Source organism: Penicillium psychrosexuale (genome assembly GCF_028828465.1).
Source record: "Penicillium psychrosexuale strain IBT 29551 chromosome Unknown utg000002l, whole genome shotgun sequence".
NCBI lineage: Eukaryota > Fungi > Ascomycota > Eurotiomycetes > Eurotiales > Aspergillaceae > Penicillium > Penicillium psychrosexuale.
Window position 1 is genome coordinate 4,828,130 of NW_026643187.1, and position 23,185 is coordinate 4,851,314.

General features: G+C 49.6%; 8 protein-coding genes across 8 annotated transcripts; 4 read left to right on the forward strand and 4 right to left on the reverse strand.

Moving 5' to 3' along the window:
- Positions 1–975: 975 nt before the first annotated feature.
- N7518_002962 (uncharacterized protein) lies at positions 976–4,928 on the reverse strand (the record flags this gene model as incomplete). The annotated part of the gene is made up of 3 exons (XM_057183889.1): positions 976–2,917; positions 2,989–4,358; positions 4,461–4,928. 3 exons carry the CDS (start codon positions 4,926–4,928, stop codon positions 976–978), a joined length of 3,780 nt encoding a protein of 1,259 aa, XP_057045339.1.
- A 1,037-nt stretch (positions 4,929–5,965) lies between these two features.
- N7518_002963 (putative MFS transporter) lies at positions 5,966–7,884 on the reverse strand (the record flags this gene model as incomplete). Its single annotated transcript, XM_057183890.1, has 7 exons — positions 5,966–6,317; positions 6,391–6,595; positions 6,655–6,717; positions 6,775–7,117; positions 7,171–7,433; positions 7,492–7,603; positions 7,663–7,884. The coding sequence occupies 7 exons, from the start codon at positions 7,882–7,884 to the stop codon at positions 5,966–5,968; spliced, it is 1,560 nt and encodes a 519-aa protein (XP_057045340.1).
- A 1,039-nt stretch (positions 7,885–8,923) lies between these two features.
- N7518_002964 (putative MFS transporter) lies at positions 8,924–11,316 on the reverse strand (the record flags this gene model as incomplete). Its single annotated transcript, XM_057183891.1, has 3 exons — positions 8,924–9,111; positions 9,173–11,038; positions 11,112–11,316. The coding sequence occupies 3 exons, from the start codon at positions 11,314–11,316 to the stop codon at positions 8,924–8,926; spliced, it is 2,259 nt and encodes a 752-aa protein (XP_057045341.1).
- Positions 11,317–13,378: 2,062 nt separating this feature from the next.
- N7518_002965 (TMEM165/GDT1 family protein) lies at positions 13,379–15,128 on the forward strand (the record flags this gene model as incomplete). The annotated part of the gene is made up of 3 exons (XM_057183892.1): positions 13,379–13,984; positions 14,054–15,002; positions 15,061–15,128. The coding sequence occupies 3 exons, from the start codon at positions 13,379–13,381 to the stop codon at positions 15,126–15,128; spliced, it is 1,623 nt and encodes a 540-aa protein (XP_057045342.1).
- Positions 15,129–15,681: 553 nt separating this feature from the next.
- N7518_002966 (uncharacterized protein) lies at positions 15,682–17,034 on the forward strand (the record flags this gene model as incomplete). Its single annotated transcript, XM_057183893.1, has 1 exon — positions 15,682–17,034. The coding sequence occupies one exon, from the start codon at positions 15,682–15,684 to the stop codon at positions 17,032–17,034; it is 1,353 nt and encodes a 450-aa protein (XP_057045343.1).
- A 429-nt stretch (positions 17,035–17,463) lies between these two features.
- On the forward strand, positions 17,464–20,391 carry N7518_002967 (uncharacterized protein; the record flags this gene model as incomplete). The annotated part of the gene is made up of 4 exons (XM_057183894.1): positions 17,464–17,557; positions 17,784–19,188; positions 19,239–20,279; positions 20,346–20,391. The coding sequence occupies 4 exons, from the start codon at positions 17,464–17,466 to the stop codon at positions 20,389–20,391; spliced, it is 2,586 nt and encodes an 861-aa protein (XP_057045344.1).
- Positions 20,392–21,436: 1,045 nt separating this feature from the next.
- On the forward strand, positions 21,437–21,757 carry N7518_002968 (uncharacterized protein; the record flags this gene model as incomplete). The annotated part of the gene is made up of 1 exon (XM_057183895.1): positions 21,437–21,757. One exon carries the CDS (start codon positions 21,437–21,439, stop codon positions 21,755–21,757), a length of 321 nt encoding a protein of 106 aa, XP_057045345.1.
- Positions 21,758–21,919: 162 nt separating this feature from the next.
- N7518_002969 (uncharacterized protein) lies at positions 21,920–22,819 on the reverse strand (the record flags this gene model as incomplete). The annotated part of the gene is made up of 2 exons (XM_057183896.1): positions 21,920–22,701; positions 22,759–22,819. 2 exons carry the CDS (start codon positions 22,817–22,819, stop codon positions 21,920–21,922), a joined length of 843 nt encoding a protein of 280 aa, XP_057045346.1.
- Positions 22,820–23,185: the final 366 nt, after the last annotated feature.

Consider the following 23,185-nt stretch of genomic DNA (forward strand, 5'->3'; position numbering starts at 1 on the left):
TCAATTAGTTTTAAGTGAGTTAACACCGCGGGGGTAGGATGAGTCATGACGATGGTTTAGTTATGCAAGTCCCCGTTGACGTACATGTGAGGGGGTCGTTTATGTACTACAAAAATAGGAATCTTTCCATGTAAAAGTTACCAGTATCATGTATGTATATTGAATTCTCATTTCTCATATTAGAACGGAATGTGATCGTGATTTTTTTTCCATGCCGTCCTTCCCTCGTCCCAAATCGTATACATATCGCAAGGTCAGCAGAACAATCCAGCGCCCACCTGAAGTAAAAGACATCTATGTGCGTGTAAATTTTAATCGCCAAATCAAATCCAAATATAAGACACGCGTATACCACCGCGAGGGTATATCGTTGCACGCCGTCCGATTTTGAGCGTCGTGGAAGAAGCAAAAGCAAAAAGAAAAGGTATACCAACTCCAGCCGTCGCTTCCCGTGTATCCAGCTTTGGTCTGGCACAATGCAGTGTTAATCAATAAATAGCTCAAACAATAGCAGTTGTTGGAATGTGTATGTGAGAGTGGGATATGGTAGGGGAGAGATAGAGGGAGGGAGAGAGAGACAGAGAAGGAGAAATCAAAGTGTCCATTGTCTGATATGATAGTATTGATAATGTTATAGCAACACGATCAACACTGATCACTTCTTCAGGTCAACGACAGATTGATATCATAGGGCTATGATGAGTACAAAAAAAAGAAAGAAAATAAACGCCAAAAAAAGTGGTACATGTCGTGTGCGGTTTGGTAGGGTGTCAGGGTGTGAGAGTGAGAGGGTGAGAGGAAGAAGAAAGGAGTAGGGAGATAGATGGTCGAGACAAGAGATGCTAAGAGCCAGGGCCATCGGACACATCATCGCAAGCAAAAACGAAGGGAGTAAAGGCTAAAAACCAGCAAACAAAACGAGGGTTTCAGAAACAAGCTCGCACGCCGAACCAAAATGGACGAAAACATGCTAGTTCAACATGCCATCTTCCGTTCTGTTAGCATTTCATCCCTTTCCCACTCATCTAGTAGTCGTGCTACTTCTCTGAAAGATACCGGCTTGGTAAGGAATAGATCCACACCAGAAGCCATAGCATCCGACTCATCGCGAGAGCTGCTGAGTCCGGTCAAGGCAATGATGATAGCCGGCTTGCGGCCATCTATATCCCTCTCCAGCGAGCGAATAGCACGGGTAGCCTCGAACCCATTCATTACCGGCATCGACATGTCCATGAAGATGATATCATAACCACTCTGCATGCGCTCGACTGCCTCAACGGCCACTTTGCCATTATCAGCTGGGTCCAGTTCGGTCAGCTGGCGCTTTCTGAGGAACGTCATCATCAGGTTGAGGTTTATGCGATTATCGTCAACCACAAGCACTCGGGCTAGTCGTCGAGGGCGGATTTCACCCTCTACCAATGGTGCCGGTAGAGGGGATTCTCCAATCTCCTCGGGCAATGTGCTGATTCCTGGGGGATGTTGCAGTGGTGATATCGTCATGGGGCGGACTCCGGGACAGTCCGGCCCCAGTTCGGGGGCGCTATGGGCATCGGCAGGGGAGATGAGGGGCGAATCGAGTGCGGATGGCAACGAGGACGTCCTAATCGGTAGACTCGTTGGTTTCAGAGCGGAAGACGGCGTCACAGATGTCGATTGGCCGTGGGTCAAACACCTCATGATGCTTCGGGCTAATTTGTGTGGCCCACAGGGACGCCGGATGATATTCACGGAAGCAGCAAGAGGCATCCACTCGGATTTGGCACCAGTATAATCCATCGACTTGTGGCATAGGACGAGAAGAGCAGGCAAGGTGGCAGTGGGTGCAATGGTGCGGAAATTTGGTAAATCATTTTCATCCATAAGCACAAGATCAACATCGGCTTCCGGTGTCCATGCGACGATCTCTATAGCATACCAGTCTGAAAGGTATCGAGCAATTTCAGACCAGTTAGAGTCGGCAGTCACGTCGGTTGGGTCGACGCCCCAGATGGAGGCTCGTCTACCAGGGTATGCTTCGCGTAGTAGAAGAGTTTGCGCCAAAGTTTCTCTTTGTTGGATAAGCTGACCAGATGGTTCGACGGGCGGGCTTTCCTTGCCAACAGGCCGCTCCAGGGGTAGAGATACATGTACAACAGTGCCCTCCCCAGGATGGCTACGAATTCGAATGCTTCCATTCAGAGCTTTGACCAAACTGCGAACAATTGAAAGTCCCAGTCCAGTACCGACAGCCAGGGAGTCTTCCTGAGCAAAAGGCGTGTAAAGCTTGCTGCGCAAAAACTCTTCTGATATACCTTTGCCCGTGTCGGTTACTGTCAACGTGACCAAGTCTTCGAGGCCTTGCCGCCGGGATCGTCCTTCAGATTGACTAGATGCTGACAAGGATAAAGTGACTCGGCCAGAGTCTGTGTATTTCATGGCATTCCCAAAAATATTCATGATGATGCGCCGCAAAGCCCCCGGCTGAGTCCGGTAGACCCAATCCCCGAATGAGACATCGATTACAACTTCGACGTTGGACCGGTGATTCTGCGACTTTGTTTGATGTGGCATCAATACAGGCAGGTCCGCTGAGGCGGTAGAGCTCTGGCCGTACACATGGCCAAGACAGATGCCTTCAACGACTTCCTCGGCGAGAATAGCCACATCGGAAGCCACGAGCGTATCCAGATGATGCGGCAACTTGTCGGATCCTTTGAAATCGAGCGGCGACTCTTTCTTGCGTTTCATTGTCCGCCAGGTCCGTTCCAAAGATACCACTTTGCTGAAGTCAAGTACCTGATTCATTGTATCCAGTAATGTCCGGCCACAGGAATTGACGGTTTCAAGCAATGAGTTCTGGAATTCATTGAGATGGGTGCTGTTCAAAAACTCGGCAGCGGCCAAGATTCCATGAAGAGGACTACGGAGTTCATGTCTAGTGAAGGATAGTAATTAGTAACTGCTGTCCGACATGTCGAATATCTCCTAGAGGCTAAGAAAACTTACGAAATACTCCCAATGAAATCACCCTTCTGGCGATCTGCGATGAGGGATTCAATGCGGCTATATTCAGCCATTATAGACGATGAAAACCCAAGCACTGAACTGAGCTCGACTGAGTTGGTGAACACCTGGGTCTCAATTGTGCTCCAGCAGAAACACCCTCCGAACCACTGCGAAGAAACAGCATTCCATAAAGGCACGAATATAATTTGCGCGGCATGTGGAAAATACTGATTGAGTACCGAGTTTTCCGCAGCCTTCCGTCGCTTTCGCGTTGCCTTTGAGAGCTGTGTAGCACTAGGTGGAGACCGGCTGGTGGTACTGGTGCCACGAAGGGCCTTGTCTTGGGATTCTTGGTCGTCATCATCTGAGGTCGAGAGGAGCCCATCGCGGTGAAAGGACCATAGCTTTCCTTTGGGATAGCGTCGAAGCAACAATTGCAGGAAAGATCGGTCTAGGTTGGCCGCAGGGCATGTGGCCATCGACCCTGCTTGGGGAGCAAACGGTTCTTCGTTCGTTGATGCTGACAGTACAGAGGCGGGTCCGCCAGTGTCGGAACAATCACTACCCATTTCGGTATCCATCAAAGGGCTATTGTTGGCTTCTAGAAAAATGACCCCACCGTCGCCACCCAGGTCAAGACTCTCGCGAAGTAAGTTGGCTGCTCTGCGGAAACACCAAGAGTTGCCTTGTGAATCATCCGGTGGTAGTTTATTTCGGCTGCTGCTTGTCAGCCATTCTGGCAGAGAGCTCTCTACTGTACCCGACTCTACTTTCGAACCGTTGTCCAATTTCGAACTATTGCCCAATTTCGAATCGGACGAGACAGAGCTGAAGGAACGCGCGTCGGTGCTGAGTGATCGATCGTTCGGTGGACTATTGGACGGCGCTTGCGATGCGTTTTCTGAGCCATTTCCACGAGAGCCACCAGAGCCACTCATTCGATTGTAAGAAGATGCCGGAGTTGCTGACGAAGGGCCGATACTGGCGGTACGCGATGGGTCGATATTATCCACGAAACTAGAGCTTCCTTCAACAAAATAGCTGAGCCCGCGGGAAAGGCGCGCGGCCCGGCGTCCTTCAGACGCCTGTCTGCAAATCTTCAAATAGTCCATCACAACCGTCGACAGAGATCCCAGTGTATCCTTCTCCAGCGGTGTCAATCCATCTCGGGGTTTTGTATCCAGCACGAAAAAACAACCCAAATTGATATTCTTCTCGGTTGTCAAGGGAGTTCCGGCGAAAAAGCGGAAGTTGGGTTCGTTTTCGACGAAGGAAAGGTGTTTGTAGCGCTCGTTTTCGGCCATGTCGTTCACGACTAGAAATTGGTAGTCTGCATTCTCGCGGTCATTGGGGGGTAATGAAACAGTGTCCTGTCGAATGGCGTCAAAATCGGGAATTCATAGAAATAAACAATGCGGTTGAGCTCGACAATGGCTCCGGTTCAGCCAGCTCGTCGAATGAGCAAAACTTACCTTGCATAAACTCCATGTCTTTCGGGTGTCGGGTGCCCCCAACCAGACATTGTCATTGTCGTCGTGAATTGTCGGATCGTTCAAATTGAGAGATTGTGTTGCTTCGGCAATGATGTGTTGCTTATCACGGTCTAATACAGTTATAAACACCCGCTCCACGTTCAGGCGCAATGCCGCTAGCTGCGCAAACGATGTCATGGTACTATTCGAGGTGCCTAGAATGAGAGCTTCTGTGCCAACTGCGGTCGCTGGTCGGAAAGTTGCACTGCTGTGTGAAGGCATTGAGCCTTCGGACATCGGTGGAGTGATTGTACTTCCTGAAAGTGAAGAAAAAGGGAATCCATCATTCACCGGAAGCCAAGATGGAACCACCTCGGCTTGGGAACTAGGCTGGTAGTAACGGTATAGCTCCCTCGCCCTGCGATCTGCATTGTGTAGGCCATCATGGCGTGCTTTAGGAACAGTCATGGTTTGCTGCTAGCGTTAGAAGACTGAGGATACAGTGCTGCATCCTCGGACTCCAAGTCGAGATTGGCGAAGCTATCACGCCGGTGACAATTGAGGCAGGGTGGTGAGGGTCGAGAGAAGTCGAATTGTACAAAGGAAGTGACTAAACAGGTAGGAAATTGTTGGAGGGATGAGTGTAACTATATTAGTAGATTATCTGAGAATTGGGAGGAAAGTGGGATTTCTTGATTTAGATACGGCTCCCCACAATAGAACAGTAAGTCAGGTGAAGCGCAGATAGGCCAGGGAAGACTGGGTGGAAAATTCGGCATGCACAGCCAGGACCCATCAGTCAAGGTACAATAAGGACGGGCATTGGCAAAGGATAAATGCACAGAACATGATTAGTGGGAACGAGCGATCGGTACACATTGGGAGTTATGTATGGGGTACACCTGCTCCACCGTTTCGTCGCCTCTCTCTTGGGACTCGTCTTGGAATTGACCGGCAACTTGGGATCGTCGCACCAAGATGGCGCAACTGTCGCTGGATCAGCATATTGACTGGAGCACGATGGAGTAGACCGGCCATTGGGCAGTACGGATGTGGACAAGATGTGGACAGGAGTAGGTTTCAATGGCTGTGGCGTGGTCCTGTGGCGTGTTGAGGCTGCATATCATTGGCTGACGGCCTCAGATCACATGATTTTTAAGGGTATTCCGATCAAATCCAAGTGGACCAATGAATCTTCACGATCGTTCTACTAGAAGTCACTACTAGTTGCAACTGGTTACTCCTTGCTTCATGCTTCCATGGCGTAGCATGTTATGCCCACAGTTTCGATACTGTTGACCAAGGCTTCCACATACATGCCAATGCCATGATCTGACACAGGCTGAAATTAGCGTCGCAAGCCCTATGACGACAGTGGCAAATTCTTGAAGCAGATTTATTTTTCACTAAGGAAAGCGATCGTCTCTTCCGTCATGGGCCTGAACACCTAAGATGATCAAAGACTCACAATCTTGTATTTGACAACTCCTCCAAACTTAATCCGACTACGAATTATGACCGGTCACTGCACCCCAGATATACGCCACCCACGACCCTATTGTCAGCAAGATCAGAGCACTGAAGCAAATTATGGAGACGTTCCGGGTGCGCCGGTGCTGGGTTACCAAGTTGCGTTCTCGAATCCGATCGATGATAGCCGCACCCGATGTCAACCGTTTGTGCCGAGTCCACTGTAGCGGCGCCAAGTTATCAGTCACAAACGAGCCAACGAGGATGGCTGCACCGACAACCATAGCACCGGCAGCAAGAACTAGGTAGACCTGCACTACTCGGCGGTATGAATCGTCATCTGCGTCCTGCAAAGCTCCCGTGATGATCCGAATTATGATGCTCATACTATTACGATTTCCAATGTCAATTTGTGCCTCGAACCACTTTTTTTGATGCAGGGATGTTGGATCAAGCTTACGCATTGTTCATGGTGACTTTCAAAGCATACGCGGATCCAAAAACCGATTGGTGCCAAAGAGTGGTGCGAATGCTATCGATGACCGAGGTTGGTCCGAGGGATACGGCAATGGCGTAGATGCCGAATGCAGCCCCTGTTCCTGCCTGCGATGTTGCAAAATTGATGAGAACCATACTCAACAGCATACCAAGACCGCAGGTAAACACTGAAGTAGTCAGCATTGGGCTTTTTTCTGATCTTTCTGATCTTTGCGATAAAACTCACAGACGGACGCCCGGTTACCGAGAACATCAATGAACACGCCCAGGCAGGGAACGAGAAAGAAGCCTGGTTAATGTCAGCTATATCCAGCCATAATGAGCATGCATTCCCCCAATACCATACCTGCATACTGCGAAAGAGAACTATACCACCCGGCTTTGATGGAACCAACATTGAATCGTTTTTCGGCCAGCTCGGTGGCATTTTGGCTAAAGACTGTCGCAGCACTCGTTTGAAACACAGAGAAAGACATGACAGCCCAGAACATCCATGGGAGCTCGAACATCTTTTTGAATTCGAACTTTTTGTTCTTCTCTGTGAGTTGCTCTTTGGTTGCTCCATCGCGTCGTCCCTTGTAATGGCGATTACAATACTGGTTAAAGAACCAGAACGCTGCGCTGGCCGCATTCGTGAACAGATTCATGAACACCGAGGTCCAAAAAACCCACGCAAAGTTTCCAGTTTTCTATACCCTTGTCAGCATTGCCTTAACCAAATCAACCGGAAAAAAGCAATCACCTTTGCAATGATATTGGCCGTTGACGTGCCAATAAACCCGCCTATCTTGCCGATAGCGAGCTCAAAGCCTAGAGTGGATGCAAATCCATTGCTAGGGGGGAACCAAGAAGAAAACATCTTATACTGAGCGATTTGTGTGGCGATATCGCCGAGTGCGAGAATGACTCGACCACCGATCATGAAGTTGAAAGAGCGCACGGTCGCGGCGGCAGCGACAAGGATAGAACCGATGGTATAGACGATATTTCCATAAACGATCATCTCTATTCGAAAAAACTTGTCAGGATATTCCTCGCTGATTTGACAGACTCGACAACATACGAGCTCCACCGACTCGGTCGGTGACCACACCACTTATCAAAAGCAAGACCGTTGCCATGAAATTCTCGCTGGCTTCCAAAAGCGAGAATTGAACATTGTCTATGTTCATTTGCTGCCAGACAAACCCATCAGTGAAATTCTGCAAATCGACGTTTCCATGACATTCAGTACCTTTTTGATCGTGCTCTTCATAGCACCCGTCACGCCAGAACTCCAATGCGAGCCAAAGCTAATGCACGATATCAGCGCGACCGCACATAACTTTGCTGCAAGCGGCGGTGGCTTCTTTCCATCAGAGTCATCGCCAGGTTCTTCCGGTACAGCGCGGATGTCTTCACTGACAGGCGCCGACACCGCGTCCACCGACTTCGAGTCCGAAGTATCGACTGTCATAATCACAACTCAATGCTGGAATTATATAGCAAACTTCTAGCTCGGGCTGTCAAAGGAAATAAAGTACTTTCAGGCAAACTCAAAAAAATACATTCACGCCGTTGAAGAGGACTTAAAAGAATGTTAAATTCACCGACGTTGCCCCGAACTGGAGGATATGCGCAGCGCTAGGCTCTTTTCGGGACAAGGCCCCTATCTCAACCATCTTATCTGATGTGCCAAGCGCTTAGGGGATGTTCTTCTTTGCCCTTTACGTACGTTCGAGCTGATCAGCACCAATACCAGCTCACCGTAGGCTGTAGCACCGACTGGCAGGGCTCCGCTTTGTCTTAAACATTTGCCAGTCTCAGATGTCCGTAAATAGTACGGAGTAATGGTTTTAGGAAGGCCCTGCTCATGCCCGCAGTGGAACCTGTTACGGCCCCGAGGGTCACCTGCACAGTTGGCCCGTATGGCTCGACGTACTCGCTAAGTAAGCGCCAGGGGTATTCATAGGTACACCGCGCACACAGGATTAGAACCTTAGCGATTAGTCTACTCAATTGCATGAGCCATCTTGGGAACCTCCACTCTAGTTCGAAACCTCCATTTCAGGATACGCTGGTAGCTAGTCCTAACAAAGGCTTTCCTCGGTTTTCTCGGCTTCTCTGAGCTGTCGTCAACTTGCAAATGCCGTTGTATTTTGCCCACGGTTAAACCCGCTTGGAATCTTTAAACGGGTTACACCGGGTAAGTTCAGATTATTATTTCGTGCACTCTAACCAGATCAGTTTGTCTTTGTCGGTTCTCTTGGTCTGTCCGAGGTACAATATACGAGGGTGATGCGAGCTAGTCCCGTCATCACCTTTGTCGACTGCTATAATTTGCATAAGGACTGAGATATTGGAAATTTCAATTGAACAGCCTCCAGATGTGGCATCCCAATAGGCTTCTAAAACAACTCCGGCAGTGGGCCTATAGTCTAGTCTAGATATGTATGCAGTCATAGAGAAAAAGAAGAATCCGATACAAAATATTCCACAAATATTCAACGAGCAAATTAGAACCGTTCCATGAGCTGCTTGCGCACCGTCCACATGCGAGCTCGTTTGCCGTAGATGTACATAGGAATGGACATGAGCATGAAGAAAAGCTGTATACCACCAATAGACAGGAACACAGTGCGTGAACCATCAGAATCGAGCCAATCCACGATGAAAAGGGAGAAAATCAGGCCGTGGAGAACATCTGCAAGAGAAAAAGGCGTTAGACCAGACTAGCCGAACAAGAAAGGGATAGTTCAACATACTCTTGCTAAAGTTCAGTGTCACTAGCGCCTCGCCAGCATACTGGCGATAGCTATCTACACAAAAAGTGATAGCGGTCGTGCTGCCCAGGCAGCAACCAAACGAGATCAAACCAAAGAAGATAGTCGGGACAATCCAAGAGTCACCGATCTCAGCACTCCACCCAAACGCCATCAGGCCGATGACAGTAGACAAAGCGATAGGAATTGTCATCACGAGACGGAATTCAGGCTCGTAGATGCCGCCATTGCGCCTGGTCATGAACCGCGCGATAATGTCTGATACTTTGCCCGCCACTCCGGTTCCAAGGAGACCGCCGATAAACGGCGAGATGTAGATCAGGCCTGTCTGCAACGGGGTAAAGTTGTACTGATCTTTGCTCTCGAATATGTGTGCAACTGACTCCGAAAGTACGATCAGCCACCCGACCGATAGTGCGTATACCACTGTTGACCACAGCACGGCTGGATAGGCGAATAGGATGAATGGTCGCGCGGCAACTCGGTACCAGCTGTCGTGAGCGATTCGCCCGTTCCAGACTCTAAGTAATCGGGAGTAGGGGATCTTCGGCCCTTCACGTAGTCGGTTTGTGTATTGTAGGGTTGCGGGCAGCGGTGGCCCGGTAGGCTCTAGTGACTCGGTCCTCGCAGGTGATACGGCACCTCGACCTACGGTGGCTGGTCGAGCTGCCTCTAGGTCAGCTGCCTCCAGATCATCTGGGTGTGCGCCAGGCACAAGTGCGTGAGGTGGTGGTTGGAGGAATTCATCGCCTTTTTCATTAACCGGGTTCGGCGGTTGAGTGTTGATTTGGTCACCATTGGTAGCATTACCGGCCTCGCAAACAGAATCGGACTTTTCAGTCTCGACTGCCTGACCTCCGTCTTCTAGATGGTCATCCGCGAATCCAAAATGCGCATGCTTGGACTTCTTCGGTGCCAATTCTGGATCTGAATGGCCCTGTTCGGCGGACTCGTCCTGGGGTTGGACATACGGGTGCCGCCCGCGGAAGCCGTGGGAAACGAGGTCGGAGACACTCTGACCAAGGCCACGCGAGCCCTTGTGTTTGTGCACACGCGGACGGGGTGTGCGATCCCAAAATGTTTCGGGCACGAAGAAAAAGAGCAAGACTAGACACATGCCTGCAACCATGGCGACAATCCAAAATACCCAGCGCCAGCTCAGGCCCTCAATGATGGCGGCACTCACGAGGGGGATCAGGTTCTTTCCGCCTAGTAGCAAGAGTGTGTATATCCCCACTCTATAGGCTCTTTCGTGCAAGAAGTAGATCTCTGCAATTGTGGCAGATGGGAGACACTCAACTGGGCTCACGGCAAATCCTTGGAAAACACGAGCAACCACGAGACTTGCATAGTTCGGTGATGCTGCGCACCAAATTGCCGAGATCACAAACAGGATGGCTCCCAGGAGGTAAACCGGTCGTTTCCCGTATAGAATAGCCGTGGGCGACATCACAACAGACCCCAGGCCCAGGCCTAACATATACAACCCGGTGGTGAAAGCAACCTTCTGTGTACTGGTATCGTACGTGGCTGCAACCTCATTGAACCCAGCCGCCAAGATAGGGGTCATGCCGCCTCCCATCAGGCAATAGAAGCCCAGCGAGACCAACGCGGTATCTCTTTGCCAAACAGGCCAGTTCAAAGGGTCATTTGCAGAGTCATCTGGTTGGGGATCAAGCACGAATTGTCCGTCCGCTGTTTTCTTCTGGGTTGGAACCGTCGACCGCGTTCGAGAATTAGATCGCGAGGGCGGATAGGACGAGGCTATAGAAGATGTCGATGTCCGGTGCGGTTGATGCCTCATTCCCAAAGGTTCATTGCGATTTGAGGATAAGAGAAGTACTGTTCCTAAATCATGCCAGCCAGTTGTCAGAGCCGTTCCACAATATCATCTCTCTGTGACGGGGGACTCCCTACTCACCAGGAACTTCGTCTGTCTCTCGATCACTTAGGATTCCCAGTGTAGATTTGGCGCGATAAGTCTGATTCTCGCTAGGCTCGAAATCTTCTTTGGTCTTTCCTCCAAAGAGTCGTCTCCAGCGCGAAGCAGCTGGCTGCTGCTGGACGCGGTCCACCCCCGTGTTTTCCTCCATTGTAGAAGAACGGTCTTCTGCCGGTGAGGCCATGTTCTGTTCGAGAACTAGGAATAAAGGGTTCAAGATAGTCCCTACAAAAATAAGTGAAGTATGTCGCCGAGTCTTGCGAAAGCGATCAACGCTTCTGGATCAACGCAGGAGGCAGTAAATGAACACCACTCAAAGGCATAGTTTGATGGAGCGGGAAAGACGAGGGGCGAGGTAGTAGGGAAAGAGAAATCTCTAAGTGGCGGGTGATATATAGTGTCCTAGGGCCATTCGGGCTCCATGCGATAAGCTAAAATGGTGGAAACACAAAAAGAGACAAGCGACGATCCCAAAGAGGCAGCAGGGGGAGGCGGTGAGAGGGTCTGAAGGTACTCGCTGAGTACCGTGACTGTCGCCCAGTCGCCAAGGTTAAATCAAGTCGCCTCGAGGTACTATCGTTTTGATCTTATCGGAGATCTTCTTGCATATCTGCATTCTACACATCCCTGCCTGTGGACAGAACTGCTGGAACTGTCCGAGAATGACGGGGCAGATAAGCACATCATTTTCGGACAATGCTAAGCTCCCCACAATATGTCGTTGATAATGCACCTCGTGGGTCAACAATCCGCGTTGACAGGTGGATCTTTGGGCCACGCATTACACGCAAGATAACGTCGAGAGAACAATACTACACTCACATATCTGTCGACAATCTACTCTATACAGTGAAGGTTAATTGCACTAGGCTCGAATATTCCCAATCGCCGAATGCGCCCGGCCATTCCTGGTATATGCCAAGCCACTCAAATCCGGCGCTTGTCGCGAGAGTTTTACTTCGCATGATCTGCCTATCCATAAACATATCTTTCGACGAGTTCAAGTGTCACTCACTCAAATCATGTTTTGAATACCCCAAAATTGTCTCAGCTGACCACCGGGAGATGTTGGCTGTCGTCATTGTGCAGGCTAATTGCGGGGGAAAGGAGCCCCAGCTTTGATGAACTTGTCATACCGTTGGATGTCAGTGCTCGAGCTAGCATGGCGTCATGTGTCAGGCCTTGGCTACTGATTTGCAACCTTATACTACATCATGTTTGGAAGAGGAAGATACAACACGCCAGTTGCGTCCACGGTTATCACTACTTCTAGGGAGCCATCTGATGTGATTTCACGAAGGATCGGCTGGGATCGACAGACTCGTTTTAGGGTGCTTTGATTTTTGATTGCCATTTGCTATATGCTGTGGGCGGATTAAGCAACTTGCCAATATAAGTCAAGGCTTTCTATTCATTTGATAGCATTGTCTGCCCCTCCATCTGAAGTAGGAGGAATCTGGCAGGTCCCCGGGAAGTATATACTCCAGTCCCTTGTCTTTTATGCTGTAGCATTCTCATCAAACTTGGGATTTACTAATAATATGGGAAAGAGCGACTGCGTATGAGGTTGTACCAACGTGATGGCATAGTTCTCTTGACAGAAACCCTTGTTTTCCGTCTAAAAATTCTTGTCTAACCTAATTCAGGCATTTACACATAGGCTTCTTCACCTCAAGGCCTACCTACGTCTAGTATAGTCCTTTGACTTGATACTATGTTGCTGTTCTAGGGTTCCTATACAGGTGTGTAGGGGGAAATGGCTAATATTACGACCATAGCATACTACATAAATACATAGCAGACCATTAAGAGTACAATTCTCCATTCGGACCATGCACATCTACGTTGATGGCCAACTGCGTCCAGGGGTGAATCAAATCCCGCCGATTTCCATTACAGGGGCCGTTTGCGGGCAGTCACGTGTGAAACCCCTTTGGCAATTCTAGACCAATTTCAACGCCAGTGCCCTTTCTTTGCTTTGAATTCTTTTGTCATTTGCTTATAGTTACTTCGTCTTAATATTTCTACTTCTTTCTTACTACTCCACATTCATTGCGATATCCATCTTTGCCCTCGAAAAATTGTCTGGTGTCGATCAAACCGTCCCACGCGACTTAGTGTCGTGTCATCACTCGAAGAATTCTCCCACCTTGGATATCGGTTCCTCCGCTTTATTACGGACTATAAATTCAAAGCGCAATTTCAATTCTTATTCGCTCTTTCTGTGGGAGAAACCGCCATTCATCATGAAGATCAACCAGTCGCCCCTCCTTCTCTTCCTTCTTCCTGCCATTTCGGTCGTGCTCGCCGACACATACAATGACAACATAGACTCTAAAGTCTCGCGGGAGACTGTGGGTAATAATGCTCGTCTCGTTGACTCGGATATAGTCGCATCCAATGTCGCCAAAGGGGCGCCGGACGTCCCCGTGGATGGCAAGGATGGCAGACCACACGCTGGTCCGTGGGTGGAAACCAACGCAGACCGGGATCGTACAGGTGTCCAGGGAGGCGATGATGTTGATCCGGTTTCTGTCAAATATGATACCAATATCCCCTCTTCGGAACACCTGAGTACCGAAGAAGGGAAAATGATCCCGCATTCAAACGGCGGCGTTATGGATGATCCGCATCGGGCGGGCCCGAAAGAAGGGACACGAGGAACCGAGGGTGGTGTGTCTGAGAAAGGAAAAGAAAGCCAATTGGCCTCTGAAAAAGTCCCGGGAGGGCCGAAGGAAGCGCCTCCGTTGCCGCATAGTGAGACCAAGAAGTTGGGCCCCGACAGCGACGACACAACAACCGGGGGTGGAAGTCGGTCTGCGGAGGGTCCGGGAAGTCTTGGAATGCTCGGGGTAAGTCTTTCTTTATGTTGCTCGAGTCCGAGGTCCTTCGTTGAGCAAGTGGGATTAATGTCCATCTAGAAACCCGACGACCTGCCTGAAAAGCCACACGATATTCCACACCCCAAGTCCCCGGGTACAGCCAAGGAGGACCCTATAGGCCTTGTACACGACAAAGTCACCCCGGGATCGTCTTCGAGTTCGTCCTCGTCCTCGTCCTCGTTGGGCCACGGCCACGACCACGACCACGACTCTGGTATCCATGATGCTGGCAGCTCACTACACTCCCTTGTCTTCTCCTTCACCATGATTCTCGTCTCTGAAATCGGCGACAAGACTTTCCTCGTGGCTGCGCTGATGGCGATGAGACATCCTCGCTTGGTGGTGTTCAGCGCCGCATTTAGTGCCTTGGTTATGATGACTGTTCTTTCAGCAGTCCTGGGCCATGCAGTTCCTACTCTTATCCCTAAAACGTTCACCAAATTCCTGGCTGCCATTTTGTTCTTAATCTTTGGTGCGAAGATGCTCAAGGAAGGCCGTGAAATGTCTCCAGATGAAGGTGTGGGTGAAGAGATGCGAGAGGTTGAGGCGGAGCTCGAAGAGAAGGAGCACGAGCAGCTGCGTATGAACCGCCGTCGTTCCTCGGTTACTCCTCACAATCTTGAAGCAGGTCGCGCTGGAGGCCGTCCCAAAACCCGCGGCTCCGGAAACCGCCTGCCTTCGCCTCCGGAGAGCTTGTCCTCGTCCTCGTCCCGTGGCTCTTCTCCCCAGCCCCGGCAACGGCTAAACAATGTCGTTTCCGGATTGAGCAATCTATTTTCCCTACTTCTCAGCCCCGCGTGGGTTCAGACCTTTGTCATGACCTTCCTCGGCGAATGGGGCGACCGCAGTCAGATTGCCACTATCGCCATGGCAGCTGGCCAGGACTACTGGTGGGTGACAATTGGAGCTAGCGCTGGTCATGGAATCTGCACCGCAGCCGCCGTGCTCGGTGGACGGGCCATCGCTGGCCGGGTCAGCATGCGTGTTGGTATGTATCCTCTGCTTGTTTTCCTATATATGGCACATGCTAATCTTGACTTTCATAGTGACTCTGGGCGGCGCTGTGGCATTCCTTCTGTTTGGCGTCATCTACTTCATCGAAGCCATCTTTTGAAGCGCTGCATATCCGCGGTTGTATGTGTCCCTGGAAACTTATCGTTATAGTTTTTGGCGGTTGATTTTGTCTAAAAATCGAATGAATGTATCTTGTGACATACCTACGACTGTTTTAATACTATAATTACGTGTCTGGCCCACGGAATATCCAGGTTCACAATCTTACATCAAAATAGAAATCCAAGCTCTGAGTACTTTGACCGTCTGTTGATGCATCAAGGTGTCGTTTTCTACCAATTACATAGAGACACGGGGCATGCGAGGGTATGAGAAAATGCACGAGCCTACGCATGTGGTCGAGAAAATGTTGTGATGGCCGATCTCTTCAGTCCTGGAGGAATTCTCCTACAAATGAACATTCGTAGTTCCACCACCCGCTCTTTTGAATTTGAGTATCCATTTTCCGGCGTCCTAATAAACCTAGATATGACGTAAATTAGGCGCCCTGTGTATGGGGCTAGAGATCGGCGAATATAAAATACGAGGTAAATATCACTGATCCTAATTCAACCTTTGGATCTTCCCGTTCAAGGTCTAGCGAACATTTCAAGATGTCATGGTCCAAAGTGAGCGAACAACGATGTGAACGTCTACTCGGCGAAAATGAAACGTTTATCAAGATCCTTGGTGAAGCCGCCCGTCCGTTCAATCGTGAACACTGGGCTATCAACATCATTGCCTCGGTGACCCCGCTAGGGTCACTCGCCAAGGAAAATCAATCCTCTCTCTTCCGAGATGCATGGAGGGCTTTGCGTTTCAAGCACCCCACGATCGCCGCCTATATCGTAGACGAAACCAAATATGTCTACGATATCCCCGATCCTACGGCACTTGAGAAATGGACGGCAGAAACCTTCCAAGTGATTGAGGACAAGACGGTCGATGAAGTCATCGCATCTGCCACACGTGTTCCCTACGCTACTATGACCTTTTTCCCCAAGACGGGTGAGTTATTGGGCCGCTCGCAACATTGGAGAACGGATGGCATCGGTGGCTTGATTCTGATGGACGACTTCCTTGACCTAGCCGCGCAGTCTGCTGTAGATACTTCCTCCCTGCCATGGGGTGAAGAGACCGGCCGCTTAGCGCCGTGTGTTGAGGAAGCATCATCCAGTTTTATAACATCGGAGAAGCAAGATAAGCAACTAGCCCAGCAGTGTGTTGCAAGTTTCGGTCATGCCGCTGGGGCCATCGGAATCGCCTCTCACGCACCAGCCGAGACTTCCCCAGGTGGTACGCGCATTAACCGTCTTCATCTCACCGAGCAAGAGACAAAGGCCGTAGTGCAAGGTTGCAAGGCTCGGGGGCTCTCGGTAACAGCAGCAGTACACGCATCAATTGCCGGAGCCAACTATGCGCTAGCTACTGCTGAGGATCAGAACAAACACTATACGAGTACGATACGGTACAGTTTACGTCCGTTCCTACCAGGGCCATACTCTGGTCGCCAGTATGCCAGCACAATCCTCACGACGGGTTGGATGTTCCCTGTTTCGTCCGAGTCGTTATGGTCAGATCGAGCAAGGGCATACCATGACGAGTACCGCAAAGGTCTGAGTCATGCATACATTTCCGCGCATCGCGAATACGCCATTGGGCTATGCAACCTTCTTCGCAGTTTGCCGAAGAACACCCCTTCACCGACCGATGTGGACATCAGCAGCCTCGGTGTGTGCGAGAGGTTTGTGGCGAGAGAAAAGGGAACTGCAGAGCGGGGAATTCGCATCGATCGAGTCTCGGGCGGCTTGGATATGATCAATAGACAATGCGTGTGTCATGTGTGGACTTTTCGAGACCAGCTTTGTTTGAACTTGGCATACAATGAGGCATTTTATGATAGGGCGGAGGGGGATTCCTTTTTGCAGATTGTAAAAAACTCCCTGCTGCATGAATTGATACTATAGGGTCCTAAAGTTTTATAACTCGGATGTATTTAACCCATGATCACATGATTTCGTCGAAAATTCAGGTCTCACGCCAAGCATTTACGTAAAAATGTAAATGGGGTTTAGGGTTTTTAGGGTCTTGACCTGATAATCCAGGCATCAAATTACCGAAGACGGACTAGCGTGTCTCGCTTTATAAATAATCCGTTGTTCCGAGTACCGCAGCCCCGAAAACCCTGACATCTGGCCACTCCGCTCCCTTAATTCTCCAACTCTTTCATCAAATTCGTACACATCTCATCAGGCGACCATCAGAAGCCTTTCGGTTTCATCTGAAATTATTTTTTTCCAGTTACATCAAATTTCTATCAAATCACGCGAAAGTGAATAAATAACAACAAGGCTTGTAGGGGCTTGATTCCTGCCCTACATTGCCCACCGCCTTCCATGGCACGCATCACGGGGTCCCGCATGACGCGAAGTCGGAGCCGAGAAGCAAATGCAGGGTTTATGCCAAGTAAAGAGTCGTTGGAGCGAAATTGTAGGTAATTTTCCGGTTGTTTTGGTGTAGCCTCAGCAGCCCTTGAGGCGTTCGTGTCGCATAGTGGGTCAGGCAACTACGCATTAGGGGAACATATGCATAGTTGTGTATTCCTTAATGCGCGAACTCGCTCGATACTCCTTTCATCTGCTTGTCCCGTTCCCTCACCTTTCATCCTGTTGCCTCTATCACTTCTGACAGTTGAATGTCTTCTGACTTTATTCAGGGTTAAGTGGGCTGGCTGAGGAGCCTTCTGCTCCTTCTACCGGGTTTATTGCACCCAGAGATGTGGTACCAGAATCGCCTGAAAATCAGGAAGGTAATACCAATGTGTCTGGTACAACCTTGTGTCCCAATGATGCGGAGCCCGCCTATTCTCGAGTCACCGATGCTCGAGTCGCCGATAAAATCGCGACTCACTTGCCGTTCGTTCAACAGCAGGCGACCCTTGTCATGAGCCTGTTGGTTCACCCAGACTTGAACCCGGACAGCCTTGCAGCCGAGTCGAAAAAGCTCCTCGATTCTGGCCACCCGAATCGCAAACGATTGAGGCGATTCGTGGAAGGGCTGACCGATGAACTGGAAGACTGTCCTCTTTCTCGTGATGGCAAGTCCCTATTGGACGTCTCCCAGGCTCGTCGTTTGCTTTCTCCCGCGCAACTGGATGCGTCAATCACATATATTTACATGACAAATTGCGCTCTGTTGACCCTCAACATGTTCCTCCCCAGCATCGGCACCGAGTCCCAGTCGGAGGTCATCCAACAGCTGGACTCCCAGTTTCCCGCATGTGTCTTGGGCAACCTTCCGGACAGTTCTACGCCAAGGGAAGTTGGGGCGAGTGATACCAGCGAGACTACTTTCAATCTTGCCTTGAGTATCCGCACACAGTTCTTCATCATGGAATTAGAAAGACGCCAACATGAGCAAGACTTCAGCCCACTTTCCATCTTGAGACAGGTCTTTGCAATAGACCTCATTCCTAGCGAAGATTACTCTCAGGATATCCCCGGTTCCTTCCGGGGGTTCAACTTGCCGGGTATCTTTCAGGACGAGGATGGCCATCTCCCTGAGAGTCTTCCTGAGAAGTTTCTCATCGCCGTCAACGACAGATTCAATGAACTTCACGAGGAACTTTCTGAGTGGGATTCCGTTGATATTGGTGGTCTGAAAAAGGCATACAGGTGGCGGTCGTTTGAACGAGACCTTGCCCGTTGGATCTATGTCCGTGACAGCGAAATTAAGGAAGACATCAGACGCTTGTCAGAAAGAGTGCATAGCTCATCCACACCTCGTCGCCTTACTTCTGTCCCGGTCGGAACTCCCAGTCGACGAGTATCGACAGTGCCTCCGTCTCCTCAGAAAGACCGACTTGTGAACATGGCACCGGATGCAGGTAGAGTGCCCCCGTCTCCTCAGAAAGAACGACTGGTGAACATGGCACCGGATGCAGCCAGAGTACCCCAGGCAGAGACGGCAACGCAGGCAGGACAGACAGCACCGGTGGATAAATTGCCTGAAAACGACGCTCCTCGGCCAAGTGCCGCTTCTCAAAAGGTTCCTGAAAAAAGTGTCTCCGACCAAGTCGCACGGCTGGCAGCAAAAGATCCAGGACGGCGCAAGTCCAAAAGGTATGCTCGCTCTACTCCCTCTCTCTGTGGCTACTAACTTTCGTCTATAGCAACTACCGAGACCCGGCCTCGTTCGCGGCACTCATGAGACGCCAGGCTACTAGTCATCAGCAACCTGTCTCGAACGGATCGCAAGCGCAAACTATTTCTACAAAGACAAGCATTGTGGCCCACGTGATTAATCCTGGCCCTACTGCTAGTCGCGCAACCGAGGCTTTTGAAATTCAACAATCCCCTGAGCTGGGATATACAGACATCGGGGATGACTCTACATACGTAAACAATGACGAGGACTTGGATCTCGGCCATGGCCCAGGACCAGATGTTATAATATCAACCAGTCCCCCCAACTCCGCTAGAATCAGTCATGTCAGCCACAATCCCACTCCTCGGTTATCTGATTCGCCCAGAGATGGAAACCCACAGCGATCAGTCCCGATCGCTCGGCGCTTCCTCGATAAGCAGAATAACGCTAGGGTTGTGTCGCCGATCAGCCAATATGATACTCAAAGTACTGTACTGGGGAAGCGAAATCGGAATGCTGATGTCCTGGATGATGACTCAACTGACGGGTCAGACGATGAGTTCGAGCAGAATAATCACAACGTCGATGCGAGGCGCAGGGTCGAAAAGTCTCCGCACAACGAGCCTGCCGCGAAGCGACACCACCCCCAGGACACCGCGTGGTCTGGTGGAGAACAGTCGCAATCAAGTATCAATAGATTGTTCCACCACAACCAGTCTAGCCAGACGCAAGTTTCTCGAAGGATCCAGGCGGTTGAAAGTGACGATGCCGCCACTGATGAAGAGACCACCGTTGCACAGCTCGAACCGCCCCCTAGTACCCAGGGTCGCTGGGCAGCCTCCCAGGCTGCGATGGCCAGGAGGGGAGTTCTGAAGACCAGCCACAGGTGGACAGATGAGGAGGATGAACGTTTGCTTCATCTCATGGGAATTTACGGCACTGCCTTTGCTACTATAAAGAAGCAAGACAACGCTTGCCCCCCGTCTGAAGGCGGTCCCGTGCTTGAACGTCGTTCTCAGATCAATTGTAAAGATCGTGCTCGCAATTTGAAGAGAAAATATCTCAGGTAAGACATCATACTTTTTCGTCCTTAGTGTGATGTGCGTGGCAGTTCTGACGCATTGTTTTACAGAGAGGGCCGAACACTTCCACCGAACTTGGATAAGGCAGCAAGTTGATTTGACGCATTGATAATTACAAGCAGTCGTGTTTGCTCTTGCGTTTCTTAGCGTTCATCGAGATACCCAATGAGCGTATAGGATAGCTTTTTTGAGCGTTCATTTCTAAGCTTCTGCTTTCGTTGTTTCTTTTCGTGTATGTTTTTTTGCCTTGTATAGGGCTCTTCTACGAAGAAACGTTGTTAGTTGTTGATTATTCGTTTACTGTTGTTTTATTTTCTCGATTTTCAGTGCTGTCAAGATTAAACGAATTGCTGTTTTACATATTCATCGCCACAAGGACCTTTTTTTTTAATATATATTAATAACTACACCAGGTACGCTCTCTAATTCAAAAGACGTGCAATGAAGTCAAAGCAATACTTTCAGCTACTTGGCATTGTCCATCGTGTCCAGGTGTTCGTTCCTATCCTTTTCAGCAGATTTTGTCAGCCTTCTCCAAGATCCCTTCAGTGCTTTTGTTCGTTTAGAGAATGTCCATCCACCAGAAAAAGAAAGGAGTATAATGGAGCCAGGGGAAGTGTTTTACACTGAGCTCGTGAGACAAAATCCAAGATCAAGTAGAACCTGCAATGAAAAGATACACTGACTCAAAATCAAGGCCAGAATACAAAACTTCAATCGCTTTGTATGAAATGCATGAGTTAGAAACACAAATCTAAGATATTATGACATATTGCCTGTCTCGGCTCCGCAATGCCCTGCTAATTGCTTTGTTGGGAAGCTTTCAGGTCTTTGATATATGGCACTGATAGCTGTCATAGTGTCTCATTATCAAAGAACGTTATTCATTTTACGAGTTTCGGAGTGCATCCGCTAGACAAAGAAATAAAGATTCCATACAGAATACTCTAACAAGATGCTAGACTTACGGATAACTCCTACACGGTACATAGCGGATGACGAAATGACCTCTGTATAAAAACAGATGTATTTCTTAAGTCTAACTCCCCATATCAATTCAACACCACCAGAAACCGGCTACTTGCATCAAACCAGACATTCAAGAAACTTGTTCACACGTTATTACATTGCACCTCTCAAAATGGGCAACGGCAGGGGCAGAAACAAGGGCAGAGGTAGGGGCAAGAAAAGAAGTCACATTCACAGTCTGAAGGAAAACACCGTCGCAACGACGGTCGCAACGAAGCTCGAGAACAAGCCTGAGGGCGAGATCTCGGACAAGCATCACTGTCTCAGCAAGCGACCGAAGCATGTTCGGACCTCACGATGCCTTCGTTTAGGCCATGTGGTCCAATGTCCGATTCATTCTGACAGCTTCCCATTACGGTTGAGCGAGTGCGTGAAGTGCAACAATGCTGACAGGCGACAAGTGCAGCAGGAGCACAAAGATAGAAAGAAGTAGAGCAAGCCATCTTTTTGGTCTTTGAGGTTAGATAGCCCAGGTCAACTCTTTTTATATGTCTCGTCTTACCTATCGGACATAGTTCTTATATCGGCTGATCACCCTTTTCTCTTTAGACACTTAGACAGAAATTCCGAGTCAATCAAAATCTTGATGCAAACTTCATTGTATATCCACTCCCGCCACCATCTGAGCACATTCATCTATCAAACGTGCAATGCCCTCGGTTGCCGCAGCGCTCCGTGGAATACTATGTCCTCCCTCATGTTGATATGTCAATCGTTTCATAGACTCAGATAAATAAGCTAATTGCAGTGAAGCGGGCAACCGAGGATCAACTCGCCCATAGACATGGAGCGTTGGAATTTTTATCCGCAGCTGCTCGGGCATCTGGACAGTATCCAGTCCGAATATGTCCGAGGGGTCAATTGGGGCCGACGGATTCAAATGGAGGTCAGCATCACCATTTCCCCCGGGAGTGGTCCATCTATCTCTTCCCCATTTCAGGATCGCTTCCTTGGATGCTCGTTCACGCAGAGCTAGCTTGGTCCGTTTATCCCACTCGCGAGCTTCGTCGGAAATTGTCATTCCCAGCGTTTCTAACACCGACAAGACTGGTCCGCCGCAAATAAATACGACGGCTTTGAAAGGCAATGGCTCGGTCGGTTTTTCTATCTGGTGGAACCAAATATAACTGGCAATCAGGAGGCACCCTCGAGAAAAGCATACCATTCCGTCGTATGGGACATTGTTGTGTTGGGTGAGATATTTATGGAACTCTTGACAGGCAGCCCGAATATCAGACACAGATGCCTTTTGCCACCATGTGTAGTAGGGGCCGTCTGGGTAGCGGAGATCCAGGCCGGCGGCTGATTTGGACGTGAAGGGGCCGTCGATGAAATGAAACGCATGCTCTAATGGCGGCAAGTGGGCGGTGACGGCCGCTACAGATCGGTTAAATTATTTTTGCTTGCAGGTTTTCATAGTCAGACAACGCGTACCCAGCTGGTCCTGGAAGATGGTAGCAGAGGACCCTGTGCCGTGGATGCATAGCCATTTCATATTGTGTCGATTCAAGACAGGCCGAGGTAAACTGAAATCAGGTCAAGGCTAGGCATCATGCTAGAAAAATATATCAAATCTGTATTGGCAGTACTCTGTATAGAGGTGGGACTCAGCCAGCCACTGGACATACGGGGAATGCATGTTGATCTGCGCTGATGATACTCCTAGGTTCGTTACGCTTCTCTTCGAGCTTTAAATGTGTCAGCTTTGAAGACAAACTCTAAAATTCCAAAGTTCTAAATTTCTAGGCTGTGGACCAAGAAGCATCAACGGCAACATAAACATAAACATACTCCGGTATACAGATAGGTTGGTTTCAAAGAGAAGTAATTGTTCATAGCTAACAGCCCATGCACGTACGAA